The 12,588-nt window shown below is 50.7% G+C and overlaps 3 protein-coding genes across 3 annotated transcripts; all 3 read right to left on the bottom strand.

Annotated features, from left to right (window-relative positions):
• Window positions 1–4,699: 4,699 nt before the first annotated feature.
• L3040_007528 (uncharacterized protein) lies at window positions 4,700–6,478 on the bottom strand (the record flags this gene model as incomplete). The annotated part of the gene is made up of 3 exons (XM_007291267.2): window positions 4,700–5,978; window positions 6,031–6,306; window positions 6,363–6,478. The coding sequence occupies 3 exons, from the start codon at window positions 6,476–6,478 to the stop codon at window positions 4,700–4,702; spliced, it is 1,671 nt and encodes a 556-aa protein (XP_007291329.2).
• Window positions 6,479–9,097: 2,619 nt separating this feature from the next.
• Window positions 9,098–11,185, bottom strand: L3040_007529 (uncharacterized protein; the record flags this gene model as incomplete). The annotated part of the gene is made up of 4 exons (XM_007291266.1): window positions 9,098–10,646; window positions 10,702–10,939; window positions 11,009–11,077; window positions 11,152–11,185. 4 exons carry the CDS (start codon window positions 11,183–11,185, stop codon window positions 9,098–9,100), a joined length of 1,890 nt encoding a protein of 629 aa, XP_007291328.1.
• Window positions 11,186–12,024: 839 nt separating this feature from the next.
• L3040_007530 (uncharacterized protein) lies at window positions 12,025–12,419 on the bottom strand (the record flags this gene model as incomplete). The annotated part of the gene is made up of 2 exons (XM_066154898.1): window positions 12,025–12,211; window positions 12,274–12,419. 2 exons carry the CDS (start codon window positions 12,417–12,419, stop codon window positions 12,025–12,027), a joined length of 333 nt encoding a protein of 110 aa, XP_066010785.1.
• Between the last annotated feature and the right edge of the window lie 169 nt (window positions 12,420–12,588).

The raw sequence follows: 12,588 nt of genomic DNA on the forward strand, positions 1-12,588 counted from the left end.
AGGGAGGTAGGTTTCGTCATGAGGTTTTCAAGAGACACGACACTCGTGTTTGTCTGGACCCTGAGTCTGCTGAGCATGGCGATGACTGTGAATTGGCGATGCAAGATTTCAGTCAGGAGGCGTTGGTTTTTGAACTCGCGATGACTGGGCCGTGGGCTTGGGGCTTGGGGCTTAGCGCGATGGAGGACTTGGCGTGGCTCGAAGTTTTGGTCTGGCGGGTGTGGAATGTGCAAGTGGGGAAGGTACGGAGTCTGTGGCGCAGAACCAGCTTCGGTGAATACGAAGAGAGAAAGGAAATGCTACGTTGGCTCACTTGACCGTCAAGATGCGTATGAAATCATATATGGCGACGTGTAGGCCTTTTTTTGTTCTTGTTTTTCTTTGGAGGGGGGGGGAGATTCTCAGTGATGCATTGAAGAGCTTCAATCCAGACCGTGAAGCGAAGCACGTCTAAACCGACCGGGTCGCTAAGCGAGATCCAGCCCCCTTTCCACCTCTCCCCTCTGCCTGAATCGAATATCCAGTCCAACGACACATCTATTCCGCAGAGGGCAAACGAGGCGAAAACTTAGACCTCTTCTCGTGCATACCCGACTAACAGCTCTTCCCCAAACACTCCGACAGCAGACCCTCAGCATTGCCATCGTCGCCGTACCTCGGCGGTTTCGGAACCGCGTCCTTGCAGACAGGACAATACCTCCCGCAGTCCGGACAGGCCCCGGGCTTGCTTCGCTCGCTGAACCGCGTGCACGCTGGTCCGCTCGGGGCGGGACATTGGTCTACCTCGACTCTGACGTGGGTGCAGGTGAAGTGCCAGATGATCTGGTTGCACATGGTGGATGGGTATGGGAAAGGCTCGGATGTCGCAAGAGGGTGCCGAGATTAGAATTTATCTTTTTCTTTTTTTTCTTTTCCCTCTTCGCGGGCTCGATATCTCTCGTCGGAAGGGAGAGAGAGAAACTTGGTTGGAGTGTTGCGGGAAAAGGTTCTGGCTCGGAGGGCGCTGGGAGGGGGAGGTAGATATAGGCTCGGAAGGGACTCCGCGACACAGAAACACGTAATTACTCATACCTGCCTGGTGGCCTCTTGATTTCACAGAGACAGACTAGCAACGGCGTGCATACATCTTCTACGATAAGTCGGTTTGGACAGCAGGTCATGATATTCCTTTCGACCGATGGTCATCGCCGTCCCTTAGATCTCTCCAGACAATACAGGTGGATCCCGCACATTCAGGAAGTGCCTCTTCAAAGTTTGCGATCTCAAGTGTCTAGGTTGATCTCCGAATCAGATTGCCTTGGACGGGCCCAGCTAATCCGGGAATTCACACTCGCCCTGACTCGCTTCCAAGTCGAGACAAACGACCCTTCAGCAGCCAAATCTCGCATAAGTGGTACGAATTTGCCATCTTGGCCGGTCAGTTGAGCTGCCACCTCAATCGCATGCCGCTTGACAGAACACAGGTCGTACTGCATCGTGCCTGACAGCTCAAACACACATCTCGGAGATGAGTCCGACCGAGTCAGATCGTGGCTTTGAGCAGCGATGCGATCGATAGAAGCCGTGCTGCGAGGAAAGGTCCTGACTAAAACTCTGTGAGGATATGTTCGTTCCTAGACCAAATAGCAGGACGCCCTCGGAAAATCCACCTTTCTTCTTTCGAGATATCAGCAGCTCCTATCTGGTTAACCATGCGACGAATTCCGATTAGGAAATTATAAAGCAAGAGAAAAAGTCAAAGATGATAGTAGCCTCTTAAATTTAGCGTGGCCAGGCTGATATATCGATGTAGCCGAGTGCTGCCTAGGGAGTAAACAAATGTATATACTCCTCTAGACACTCGGGCGACATCTCAACCATAAACCAACGCTTCCTCTAGCTAAACGAGAAAACGGCCGGTGGGTGGGTGGTACCCAAGAAACGACCTGATTCTTTCGTCTGCCATCGAACCATGAAAATAGCCTGAGATATCCACATAGCTATATCCAATCCCCAAAGTGTTCCCAATTAGAATCCAACAACGATTCTGACATTCCTAGCCCCGTACCACATACCTACACACACGGACACACTCGACAGCTGGCGGTCCACGTTCAACCAGGGAGAAACGAGCGCTGTAAAACACAAGTAAACGAACGAAAGAAACCACGCGAGGGAAACTCTACTACCAATACACTCGCTTGATCTTGGACGCAGTTCCCCGAACCAAGCGAACCAACGGGGTCGCGCAGCATGCAGAGGGATCGAAAACTTGTGGGCAGTTTTGCGTTCTTCAAAAGGTAACGACAGACCACGGCCAGCTGCATGAACAGCTCATGCGAAACATGGGGCGCTATCTTCAAGGCTTGTATCGTGGGACAAGAACTGGCAGGACGTCGGCCCCCTCTCCCTCTCAATATTTTTTTTTTTTTTTTAAAAAAAACATTCTTTTCTTTCGGTCGAAGCCTGATTCCCAATCCCCCTTTTGTTTCTATGTCGTCATCCATCTCGAAAGTCCCCGTACGGTACCCAGCTCGCTGCGAGATGAAACTCTCAGGTCTCGTCGACTCTTACATCGGGCGTGAATGCCCATCGCGGTCCAGCTGGGCAGAGCAAAGGTATGAACAACACACTACAAGCTACCTCACTAGCTCGAGAGGTATACTTTTCCGACAGAACTCACAGGATGAAGGTGCAAAACTCCAACAGTCAACCCAACCCGCGCTGCCCCGAGGGAGATCGAGATCGAGATCGAGATCGAGGCAGTCGTACCGCAACCGAATCTGTCCAGAGAAAGTGAGCCCGACATTGAAATCCAAGGCGAAGAAGCCGAAGCCAGCGAAGGATGATCTAACCTCAGCGCCCCAAGCACTGCTAAGATAAAAGCATGATGCGCACAGATACCAGGGAGGCACGTAATAGCGCAGTTTCCAACAGGGAGAAAAACCGCGGTTGATATCGTCACCGAACGCCACGGCTACCAGCCCACCACCCTATAAACCGTTGCACCCACACAGCCATGCTCGGACCGTGTAGATCTCGGAGGGGGGGCGAAATCACAAACAAACAAGAGCCGTCAGCACAGGACGCGCTCCAAAAGCTTTCGAGGGGGGCAGAGATCCGTCAGCCCTCGATCCATCCCAACGAGGCCGGCCCCAAACCGCCACGGACCTCGAAGTCCGCTCTTTTGACGGGCATCAAGCATTAGATCTCCTCCGCATAGATCCGGGAAGAAGTCCTGCTCGTTGCTCGCTCGTGCGTGCGAAGCCCATACATACATAGCAACTGGTGGCAAACGAGTTGAACGTCATGTCGCCTTTCCATCCGTCGGTCGGGCAGACTCGAGAGTAGAATAGTCTCGTTGTCGGCACGATTCCGCGACATGAACGCGGCACGGAAACTGTTCTTCGGGAGGACCACCTGGGAAGAGAACATGCGTACTGCCGTCAAAAGGAGGAAGAGGGGATCTGGAAAGAGAGATCGGCCTGCTAAGCTGTCAGGGCTCGTGCTTTCCAAAGCTGAGAAACAGGGCGCCAGAAGGTAAATACAATATATATATATATACCTATCATTCCAGAAGCCATGCCGCAAGCTATCAAACGAATCATATCCCAAGTTCAATAGCTTGTTAGAGCTCGAAGAGAGACTTGCTTATACCAAGACAGGTCAGGTCGGCTGACAACATCATCCAAAGGCGAACTTCGTACACTTCATTCGTATACCCCTGAGCCAAATTCTCCCAACCGCAATTTCCTTCCAATCCATTCCAATCCATTCCAATCCAATCCAATCCAATCCAATCCCACACAAGCTACAACACCAATCCCCCCTCCCCAATCAGAACCACCACCGCCGCAAGACCGCAAGAAAGCAAGAAAGCAAGAAAGCAAGAAAGAAAGAAAGAAAAAAAAAAGCCCAGGGAAATAGCCTCGGCACACATATCCAACCAACACATGGCACCTGCCTCTTATCAATGAATCAGGCTGTAGGTAGAGAAATCCCCAAGAAAGAATGAATGCTGCGGGGAGAGCCAACTGACGGTAAAGAGGGTAACAGATTCGCAACAGGTGTGCAGAGAGGAAGACAAATGGGCGTGCGCGTGCGCGTGCGCGTGGCTACGTACCGGGAGATCGGGGAGAATCATCGGGGTAAGGATCTGGTTTCCATCAAGTGAGACGAGAAACAAAAGATGAACCCCCGCCCCCCATCCGCCGCAAAAAAAGACCAGGCACGGAGTTACTTCCGGAGCCGAAAGATGATGACCGAGCCGAGGGAATGATGAGAAGGAACAAGGTAAATAAAATGGACCAGACAAAGGGGGGGTATCAAATGAAAATGAATTAGATACATTTTCCTACTAACAGGTGCTCTGGTAACTCAAGACCCTGATACAAGGGTTAGCTAATTATCTAACATTTATCAATCCATCACTTTTTGGCGGCATCTCCACACCTCCTCCTCCTCCTCGCATCTTCCAGTGCAAGATCTGGTTGATATGAAACAGTAGAATGGAATATGTTGTTCCTCAACGACAGCTCCTCATTTAGAACCACCCTTGTAGTTGTAGATCGCCGAAAAGATGATTCCTTCCTTCCGAGGGCCAAGTCCCAGATACCCCGGTGCCAATTCCTATGCCCTGAAAACGCCACAGGTGCGTATACCCAAATAAATCCCCGACGAAAACTCCACGCTGAAGAACAAAACGTAACCACAAAAATCATTAATAGCTTAAATCCACATCGCCCAGTTGAGCAATGATCTTATCTTCCTCGGTCATCGTGGTGCCACTCTCAGCCGTACTAGTCCACGTGCCAGTTCGCCGTCTCGACTCCTCGGTATCAGTAAGCTGTATCCCACTAGCTGACACACCTTCATCGCGCATCACCTGGAAGCTCCAGCTGGGTTCAAATGCCCTGGAGTTCCATGCGTGATCGACGCGCTCGTACATTTCGTCGATTTGCTCGAGACTGATTCGGCTGGTTTCGTAGACCATGAGCCAGACGAACAGGACAGATATTGCGCAGAATGTACCCCAGATGAAGAACACCCTCGCTTGCAGATTCGCATAGCCGTGACCGGAATTTACGAGATAAGGAGTGCCGTAGGCGAGTGAGAAGTTGAGAAGCCAGTTCGACGCTGTGGAGATGGACATCGATTTCGCGCGAATTTTGAGAGGATATATCTCCGAGGTAACCACCCAGGCAACTGGGCCCCAAGAAGCGGCGAAGAAAGCGAGGTAGATGCAGACAAAGACTATGAGAATCATGTTCGCCGCGTATGAATTAGGAATGGCTGTCCCGACAGATGCGACTACGAGCTGGCAGATAGCCATACCCCCAGCACCAAACATGAGAAGACGACGCCGCCCTAGTGATTCAACGAGGAACATACTCGGAATGGTAGAGACAACGTTGACTACGGCGACGACGAGGGCGACAATATAAGGGGATTGAATGCCGATGCGGGTGAAAAACGTAGTGCCGTAGTAAAATATGAAGTTGCAGCCAGACAATTGCTGTAGAATCTGTAAGCCACAACCAGTCAAAAGGCGACGTCCTAGATGTGGCGAGCCCAAGAAGACGTCTCGGTATGTTGATGGACCAAGACTAAGTTCGTACTCATGGTTAGCTTGGATCTCAGCAAGCTCCTCGACTAGGGCAGGATGAGTGATATCAAGCCGCCGTAAGCGACTAAGAGATAATGCTGCGGCGGCATGTGAGCCTCGCTTGATAAGATAGCGAGGTGTTTCTGGTAAGAGAAGCAGCCCAAGGAGGAGAGTGCCGGCCCAGATGAACTGCAACGCCAGGGGAATACGGAAAGCGTTCGTGTGGGGTATCGACTCGGTAAATATGTTGACAATTGCGGCGAGCAGGAGACCAGTGGTAATGGCGAGTTGATATGCACAGACGAGAGTACCTCGAATCCATTTCGGAGCCATTTCAGATTGGTATAGTGGGACGAGAACTGAGATGGTCCCGACACCCAGGCCGGCAAAGAACCTGTACCGCGTTAGTGGCCATATCGGTTGTTGAAGCAAAGGTCCAAATAAACCTTCCCCAAACTAGTAGCATGATTGCCAAAGCCACAGTCTGTAATAAGGTGCCAATGGCGAAGATGGCCACAGCGATTATAAGGGATATGCGGCGACCAAGTTTGTCTCCCATAGGTGCTGCTAGAAGTGCCCCAAAAAAAGTCCCAGCACTCAATATCGCAACAATCACGGAAGACTGAGCCGGCGATACATTGGGTAAGTGATCGTGCAGATCGACGTACCCGGTCGAGAACTCGTCGCGAAAGGCCTTCATAGCCAGTATTCCGGATATTATACTGCACCCCTGTCGTCAGTCTCCTACCAGCCAGCCTTCAGTTCCGGAGCAGCTCACCCAGTATCATATCCGAACAGCAACCCCCCGGTGGCGACAAATAGGCCGATCATGATCGCCGGAGCTGAAGATCCAGCAACATTGTCGGGCTTCTGCCAGGCCATGGCTATTGCCATGGTGGAAGAGGAGGGTTTGTCAGGTCGGCGCGGATAAGGGTCGATGTTGTCGTCGAGGAGCTTGGGATGAAGGTTCGTCTGTGATCATCGGGTTCCGGTGCTTGGGAACAGGCATCCCCATTGGCAGACGGGAGTTTTCGCAGAGGTGTATCCTATGGCGGGGGCAGACATTCGCAGGCCCTGTTTCCAATGTAGTCCCTGATTCGATTCGATCCAATCCCCAGAACTTTATTCGCAGACTGACTCCCTGGCGGTGTTTGGTGATGGACGGGCGGACGAGCGGATGGGCGGATGGGCGGACGGATGGACCGATGGATGGAGGAAACAATGAATTAGAGGACTGGGAGTGGACTGGGAGTCGGCGGCGGAGGGCGAGGAGGAGGAGGAGGAAGGACTGGTGTGGTGTAGTGGTGTCGTAGTGTAGTGGTGTAGTGGTGTGGCGGTGGTATTGTTGGCGTTGGCGTTTTTGTTGTGGTTGGTGTTGGTTGTGTGGGGATGTGTGGGGAGAAAGCGGGAAGGAGTTGGAGTTGAGCATCAGGAAGTTTAAAGGCCGGGGATTTTGGGCTGGGCTGGGCTGGGATGGACTGGGCGAAAGTGATCACGAAAAGGATCGAGGTGGGGGAGGGGAGGGCAAGGGGATACAGACAGACATCGACACAAGCACAGGCACAGGCACAGGCACAGCAGAATGAAGCTGTCGTTTAATCGAGAATATGAGTAGGTAAGTAATCACAGTTGGACAGGCATTGGCTCCTGAGAATCGATTGGTTAAGTCGTTGTTGAATTGTTGCTGTTGAGATTCGTACCGTCTGTACTTCGTACGTTGATCTTTTCAGATTGGAAAGGAATTAACACTGCAATACTATGAATAGCCACCTAGCTAAGCATAACCTTGTTTTTAGATTTACTCCGTAGGATGATCTTCGACATAAAAACAAAAAGACGCTGACTATCAGTAATAGTGGGACTTGACCTCGCAACTTTTGGGGCCCTTCCTTATACCTAGTAAAGTGGGCGAAAAAAGTATGTCCCTCGAAATAAGTCTGTCCCCCGTCAAATACCACCAAAATCAAGCAAAAATCCAATACAAATCCCGATGCCAATCGCATGCGTCTTGATAAGTGTGAAAGCTATATTAATAAAAATAATATATCAAGATAGATAGATATATTCGCAAATCATTGACATGCTAAGAATATATATATCGATTTATATTAAAAAGCTTGCAATTGCAGGAAATGTGGATTTTCAAAAGCTTTTGTAACGATTTCAAACAATATTAATCGCTTGCATCTTCACGAATATTGAATCTATAAGAATGAAAACTTTAGAATATTCGTAAAGTATCGATACAGTGAATATATATATATATATATATATATATATATATATGTGTGTGTGTGTGTGTGTGTGTGTGTGTGTGTTTGCGTTGTTAAGTTTCGAGTTAAAAAAAGTATTAGTTTTCAATGCCTTTTACCGATTTTGACGATTCGAGTATACCAAAACCAAGCGAATCTTCTATTACGGAGGAACATCCGTCAAGTGTCGCAACCCTCATCGACCAACAGCCACTTTTTCTAACTTGATCGGGTTCTGTTACAATGAGGTTCTTCAAAATTCCGTGCCTAGCCCTCACGTTATTGCCCAAGTGGGTAAGAAATAGTAGCCGTGGGTCGACGAGGGTTACGACACTCAACCGCTGTACCTCCGCAAATCAATACTATATGAAAACCCCAATAGGACGATAACTAATAATATCAGAATATGGAAAATCCAATATATGAATCCGCATACTCGCATATTAACAGACTACAACTTCTTGTTATCAAGCCTCGTGGGGTATGTTATAAGAAATATCCAGAAAAACAATCCGACGAGGGACCGACTCGTCTCGGGGGACGTACTTTTTTCCACGCCCACTTTAGGGACGGGCCCCAAAAGTTGCGACGTCTGTAAAGAGCCGCATTTTTGCTTCCGCTGATCCGCAAGTGCTTTACATACCGACTACCGATTAAGACCGAAAGGGTGATAAGAGGCCCCCCCACCTAAGCGAGCCGACGATTACATCCTCCTCTGCTCTGCTTGTGCTTCTAACGGAGGTACCTACTTCATTCGTACCGTATCGTACCGTATCGTACCTATGCTCTCGGCACTTGCAGCCCTCGCTCAAAGCTCCAAATCATCAACTTGTCCGCGACCATATACATCCATCTCTCTCCAACAAAAGAAAGGCTAAGAAACAAGACCGGTAAGGAGCTGTTAGCTCTAATGCTCCAATAGGCAGGGCGCTAGTCTTTGTACCCAGAAATGACAAATTATCGTCGTGGTGTAACGAAACGAACGGCTGTACGGCTGTCACCTCTTCCACGCATGCTACCTGCAGCCAGCTAGCTCTACTTACGATCTCTAACCCTACTCACTTCTCGTACCGTCACATCCTAGGTAAGCAAGGAATCACAAGGCAACAGGAGTATCTATTCAAAAGCAAAGGCAAAAAGATGGACAAATGCAATTTATGCATAGGCTGATACCCAAGAGCCCATGACCATCCCAATCATCCAGTCAAAAAATATCAATACACCCCGGCATCCGCTTCCCATCCAAAAGAGCCTCGCACGTCTATGCCTCCAAAGTAATCTCCTGTCCCTTCACGCGCCCGATAACCTGACTGGGCGCGTACTTCCTAATAACCTCGTCGTCATGCAGCATCTCGAATTCCTCCGTGGCGTCTCGACCCATAAAGTTCATGATCGCCTGAGGTCCACCTGGGTGTTCATCTAGCCAGTCACTCACATCCATCACGACGCCCTTGACTACAACCCAGAGGTCCTCCTTCGTGTTGTGCTTGGCAACTTCCTCCATCGTAAACTCCTTCTCGGGGATCTTGAAGGCAGCCTTGTTGGGCTTGCTGACCTTTCCTGGGTCCGCAGAATCGGCCCCTTGCTTGAGTACGGGGGCGGCGGATGTTTGTGATTGCGAGCTGATCTGAGAATCGGAAGAGGAGCCAGCGCTGTCCCACTCGACGGAAATCTTGCCTGGCTGATTAGGGTCGATGTGCAGGGAGATCTGGCCCAGACGGGAGGCAGCGACTCCACCAGCGCCGCTCAAGGCGTTGCGGAACAGGTAGTTGGAAGCGGTATCGCCTGCGACACGGCCATAAACTACACAGCCGAGGAGGGATGATCCTCCAAGACGGTTTGCACCGTGCACACCTCCAGCCAGCTCACCGCAAGCGTAGAGACCCTCGAAGGGCTTGCCTTCCGAGTTGAGAATCTCGGCCTTGTCATTGATCTCGATACCACCCATGGTAAAATGGAGCACGGGCTCCATGACGGCGACGTGAAAGTCGTCGTTAATATCGACGGGGCCGTTGTGGAAGAACTTCTTGCCATATGGGTCCTTCTTCTTGCCATCGGCAATCTCGTTGTAGGCGGTGAAGGTGGACTGGAGGTGTTCCTCAGTGCAGCCAATCTCCTTAGCAAGCTCCTTACCCGTCATCTTCTTCATCAAACCACGGCCGGAGTAGTGGCGCGTGTGGAAGTCGAGAACGTTCGAGGCCTTGGAGTTAAGGAGGAGACGGACAGGGAACTTGCCCTTGTCCTTCTCCTTCCACATCTCGCCGGAAACGTAATCACGGTGGCCGAGCTCGTCGCAGAAACGATCGCCATCTCCGTTCAGGAGAAGACCACCCTCACCACGGAGAGCCTCAGCGGCCAAGAATTTCCACTTCGAGCCTGGGTCCTTAGGGTCGACCAGACCAGTAGGATGCACCTGAACCTTGTCCATATCGATTCCGTTACCGCCAATGGCCATGACCATCTTCTGTCCATCACCAGTAGCATGTACGCCATTGGTAGAAGCCAAGTCAAAGGTATCTGGGCGCCATTTCTTGAGCAGCGATGTCTCTGTGAAATCGGCCGCATATCCACCAGTGGCCAAGACGACCGGTCCCTCAACGGTATACGGCTCCCCTTCAAACTCGTAAGAGACACCGGTGATCTTATTACCATCTTTGTTCACTGCTGTCACGCGGGCCTTCTTGATGATCTGTACCCGCTCGGGCTCGTTCTCTGCGAGCTCCTCGAGTCTTTGCATCAGAGCGTATGTGATGGCCATACCAGGAAACTTGGCATCGTGGCCTCTGTGTGTTCGTGGCTGGGAATGACCTCTGAGCAGTGTGTTAGCAAGTGATCGTAGATGCCGTACGAGTTATTTATAGATACCCTAGCCGTGAAACAAGAGTCAAATCGAGGTTGAAGACATCCTGAAGCCACTCGACCGCAGCTGCAGACTTGTACGTGAGGACCTTGATCAGGTCTGGTCTCGCCTTGTCTCTGGCGGACTTGAGGGTATCGTCGTAGAATTGCTTGACGCTGTCTGAGATATTGGAGTCGACTTGTGTCCGAGTCAGGGCACCGTTGATTCCGGAGGTGGCCTTGGTCGAGTTTCCGCCGAAGAAGCCTGGATACTTGTTAGAGACTGACTGGCAATCATAGGTCGGTAGATAGTAGTAAGAGTAATTGTGCCTACCTTGCTTATCGAGCACAACCACGTTGCCACCAGCCAGGTAGATAGTATGCGCAGCACTCAGGCCGGACACTGTGAACTGAAGTCAGCAATGGAATTGATTGGGTGGGGGGAGAGGGGGGTGAAGCGACTGGGGGCTAACTCACGTCCACCGCCGACGACAATAACTCTGGGTGCCATATTGAAGGATTTTGAAGAGGAAGTCGGGATAGAGATAGAGATAGAGATGGAGAAAAGGAGAAGGGTTTTCTTGGGAGGAGTTTTCTTGTAGCAGTCAAGATGGAAGATGGGTGGAGATGTCGGTGGTTTTGTCTGGATATTGCGCAAGCCGAGGCAGGAACAGGGGGGCCGGGGCTGACTTTGATTTGCTGGCCAATGAGAAGACCGGGTTCAGTCAGCGGGACAATGCAGACAAAGATATCCCGAGAGGATGGAAGTTAGTAGGGGAGTAGGTTAGGAAAGGCTAGGAAGGTTAGGTGGGGTGGGTAGGCAGTGACTACTTAGTGAGGGCACTTGGGGGAAATTCCATGTCAGCCATCTGAGATCTGAGTACTGTAACTGACCTAAGGTAGCTGAAGGTAGCTAGGTTCGGTAGCTAGGTCGGTAACTAGGCTCCTCGACAAAACCCACGGCCATACGAATATCCATCCTAACGTCTGGCTCCGATTCCATTTCCTGGGGAATCGACTGACGGACTCCGGGGTGGCCGGCATGCGAAGGACCGTGCAGCCCCTCAGACAAAGCTTCTCCGCTTCTCCAGACTTTTAGCGACTGTGGCTGTCAGATGACCCGAGCCCCGCATATAGGTAAGTATCATTCATGACATGTGAAAAAGTCCCTGTGACAAATTTGGAATTCCCCGGAGTGGTATGGCTTTTTGCTTGTTGTCATAAATAGATACTAAAATATATGTATATAATATATATATTGTCATGGCTTTTGTGGGCTGACTTGGGGAAATGTATACATTTCCGTCTATCTACGGAGTGGAGTCCTGCTGCTGCACGGATCGGCTGTCGCTACAAAGGGTGGCGAACGGTAATTCTTGTGCCTGATATCCAGACCATTGGCCGCTTGGGAGGCATTTGTTGGAATTCACACTCCAGGAGCCGAGCACGAGCATCACTTCCGTTTTGTCTATAGTAGACAAACCAGACGCCACGGATAGAGCAGCGCCCGAGGAAGAAGAGGATTGCAGCAATTCCACTAACCAGTAAATGAGGATATATTACCGATCCACCCAAAGTTACTGGAAGGTCTTCACGTACCGTAGATACCTGATGCCTTGCTGGTGATCGTGCCGGGCAAAGGTCGGCATGATACAGACGAGAGAATCTCGTGAAGAATGCTTGAGGGCTTGTTCCAGTAATGCATTGCCGATAAAGCCAGTTGAGCCAGTAAGGATGACCTTCATCGTGATGATCACTGACCGCGATGAAATTACTGGAACAGCCGGGCAAGGCGTTAACGGCGCAGAGCTCAGTGGCTGCTTTGAGAGCACTGACAGTCGAGAGAAGGTCCTGGGGGAAATGATAAACGTGGAAGAACAGATGACAGATTCTTGTAACCAGCGAAGAATAAAT

Source organism: Drepanopeziza brunnea (genome assembly GCF_022702325.1).
Source record: "Drepanopeziza brunnea f. sp. 'multigermtubi' strain 214-2 chromosome Unknown ctg13, whole genome shotgun sequence".
Lineage (NCBI taxonomy): Eukaryota > Fungi > Ascomycota > Leotiomycetes > Helotiales > Drepanopezizaceae > Drepanopeziza > Drepanopeziza brunnea.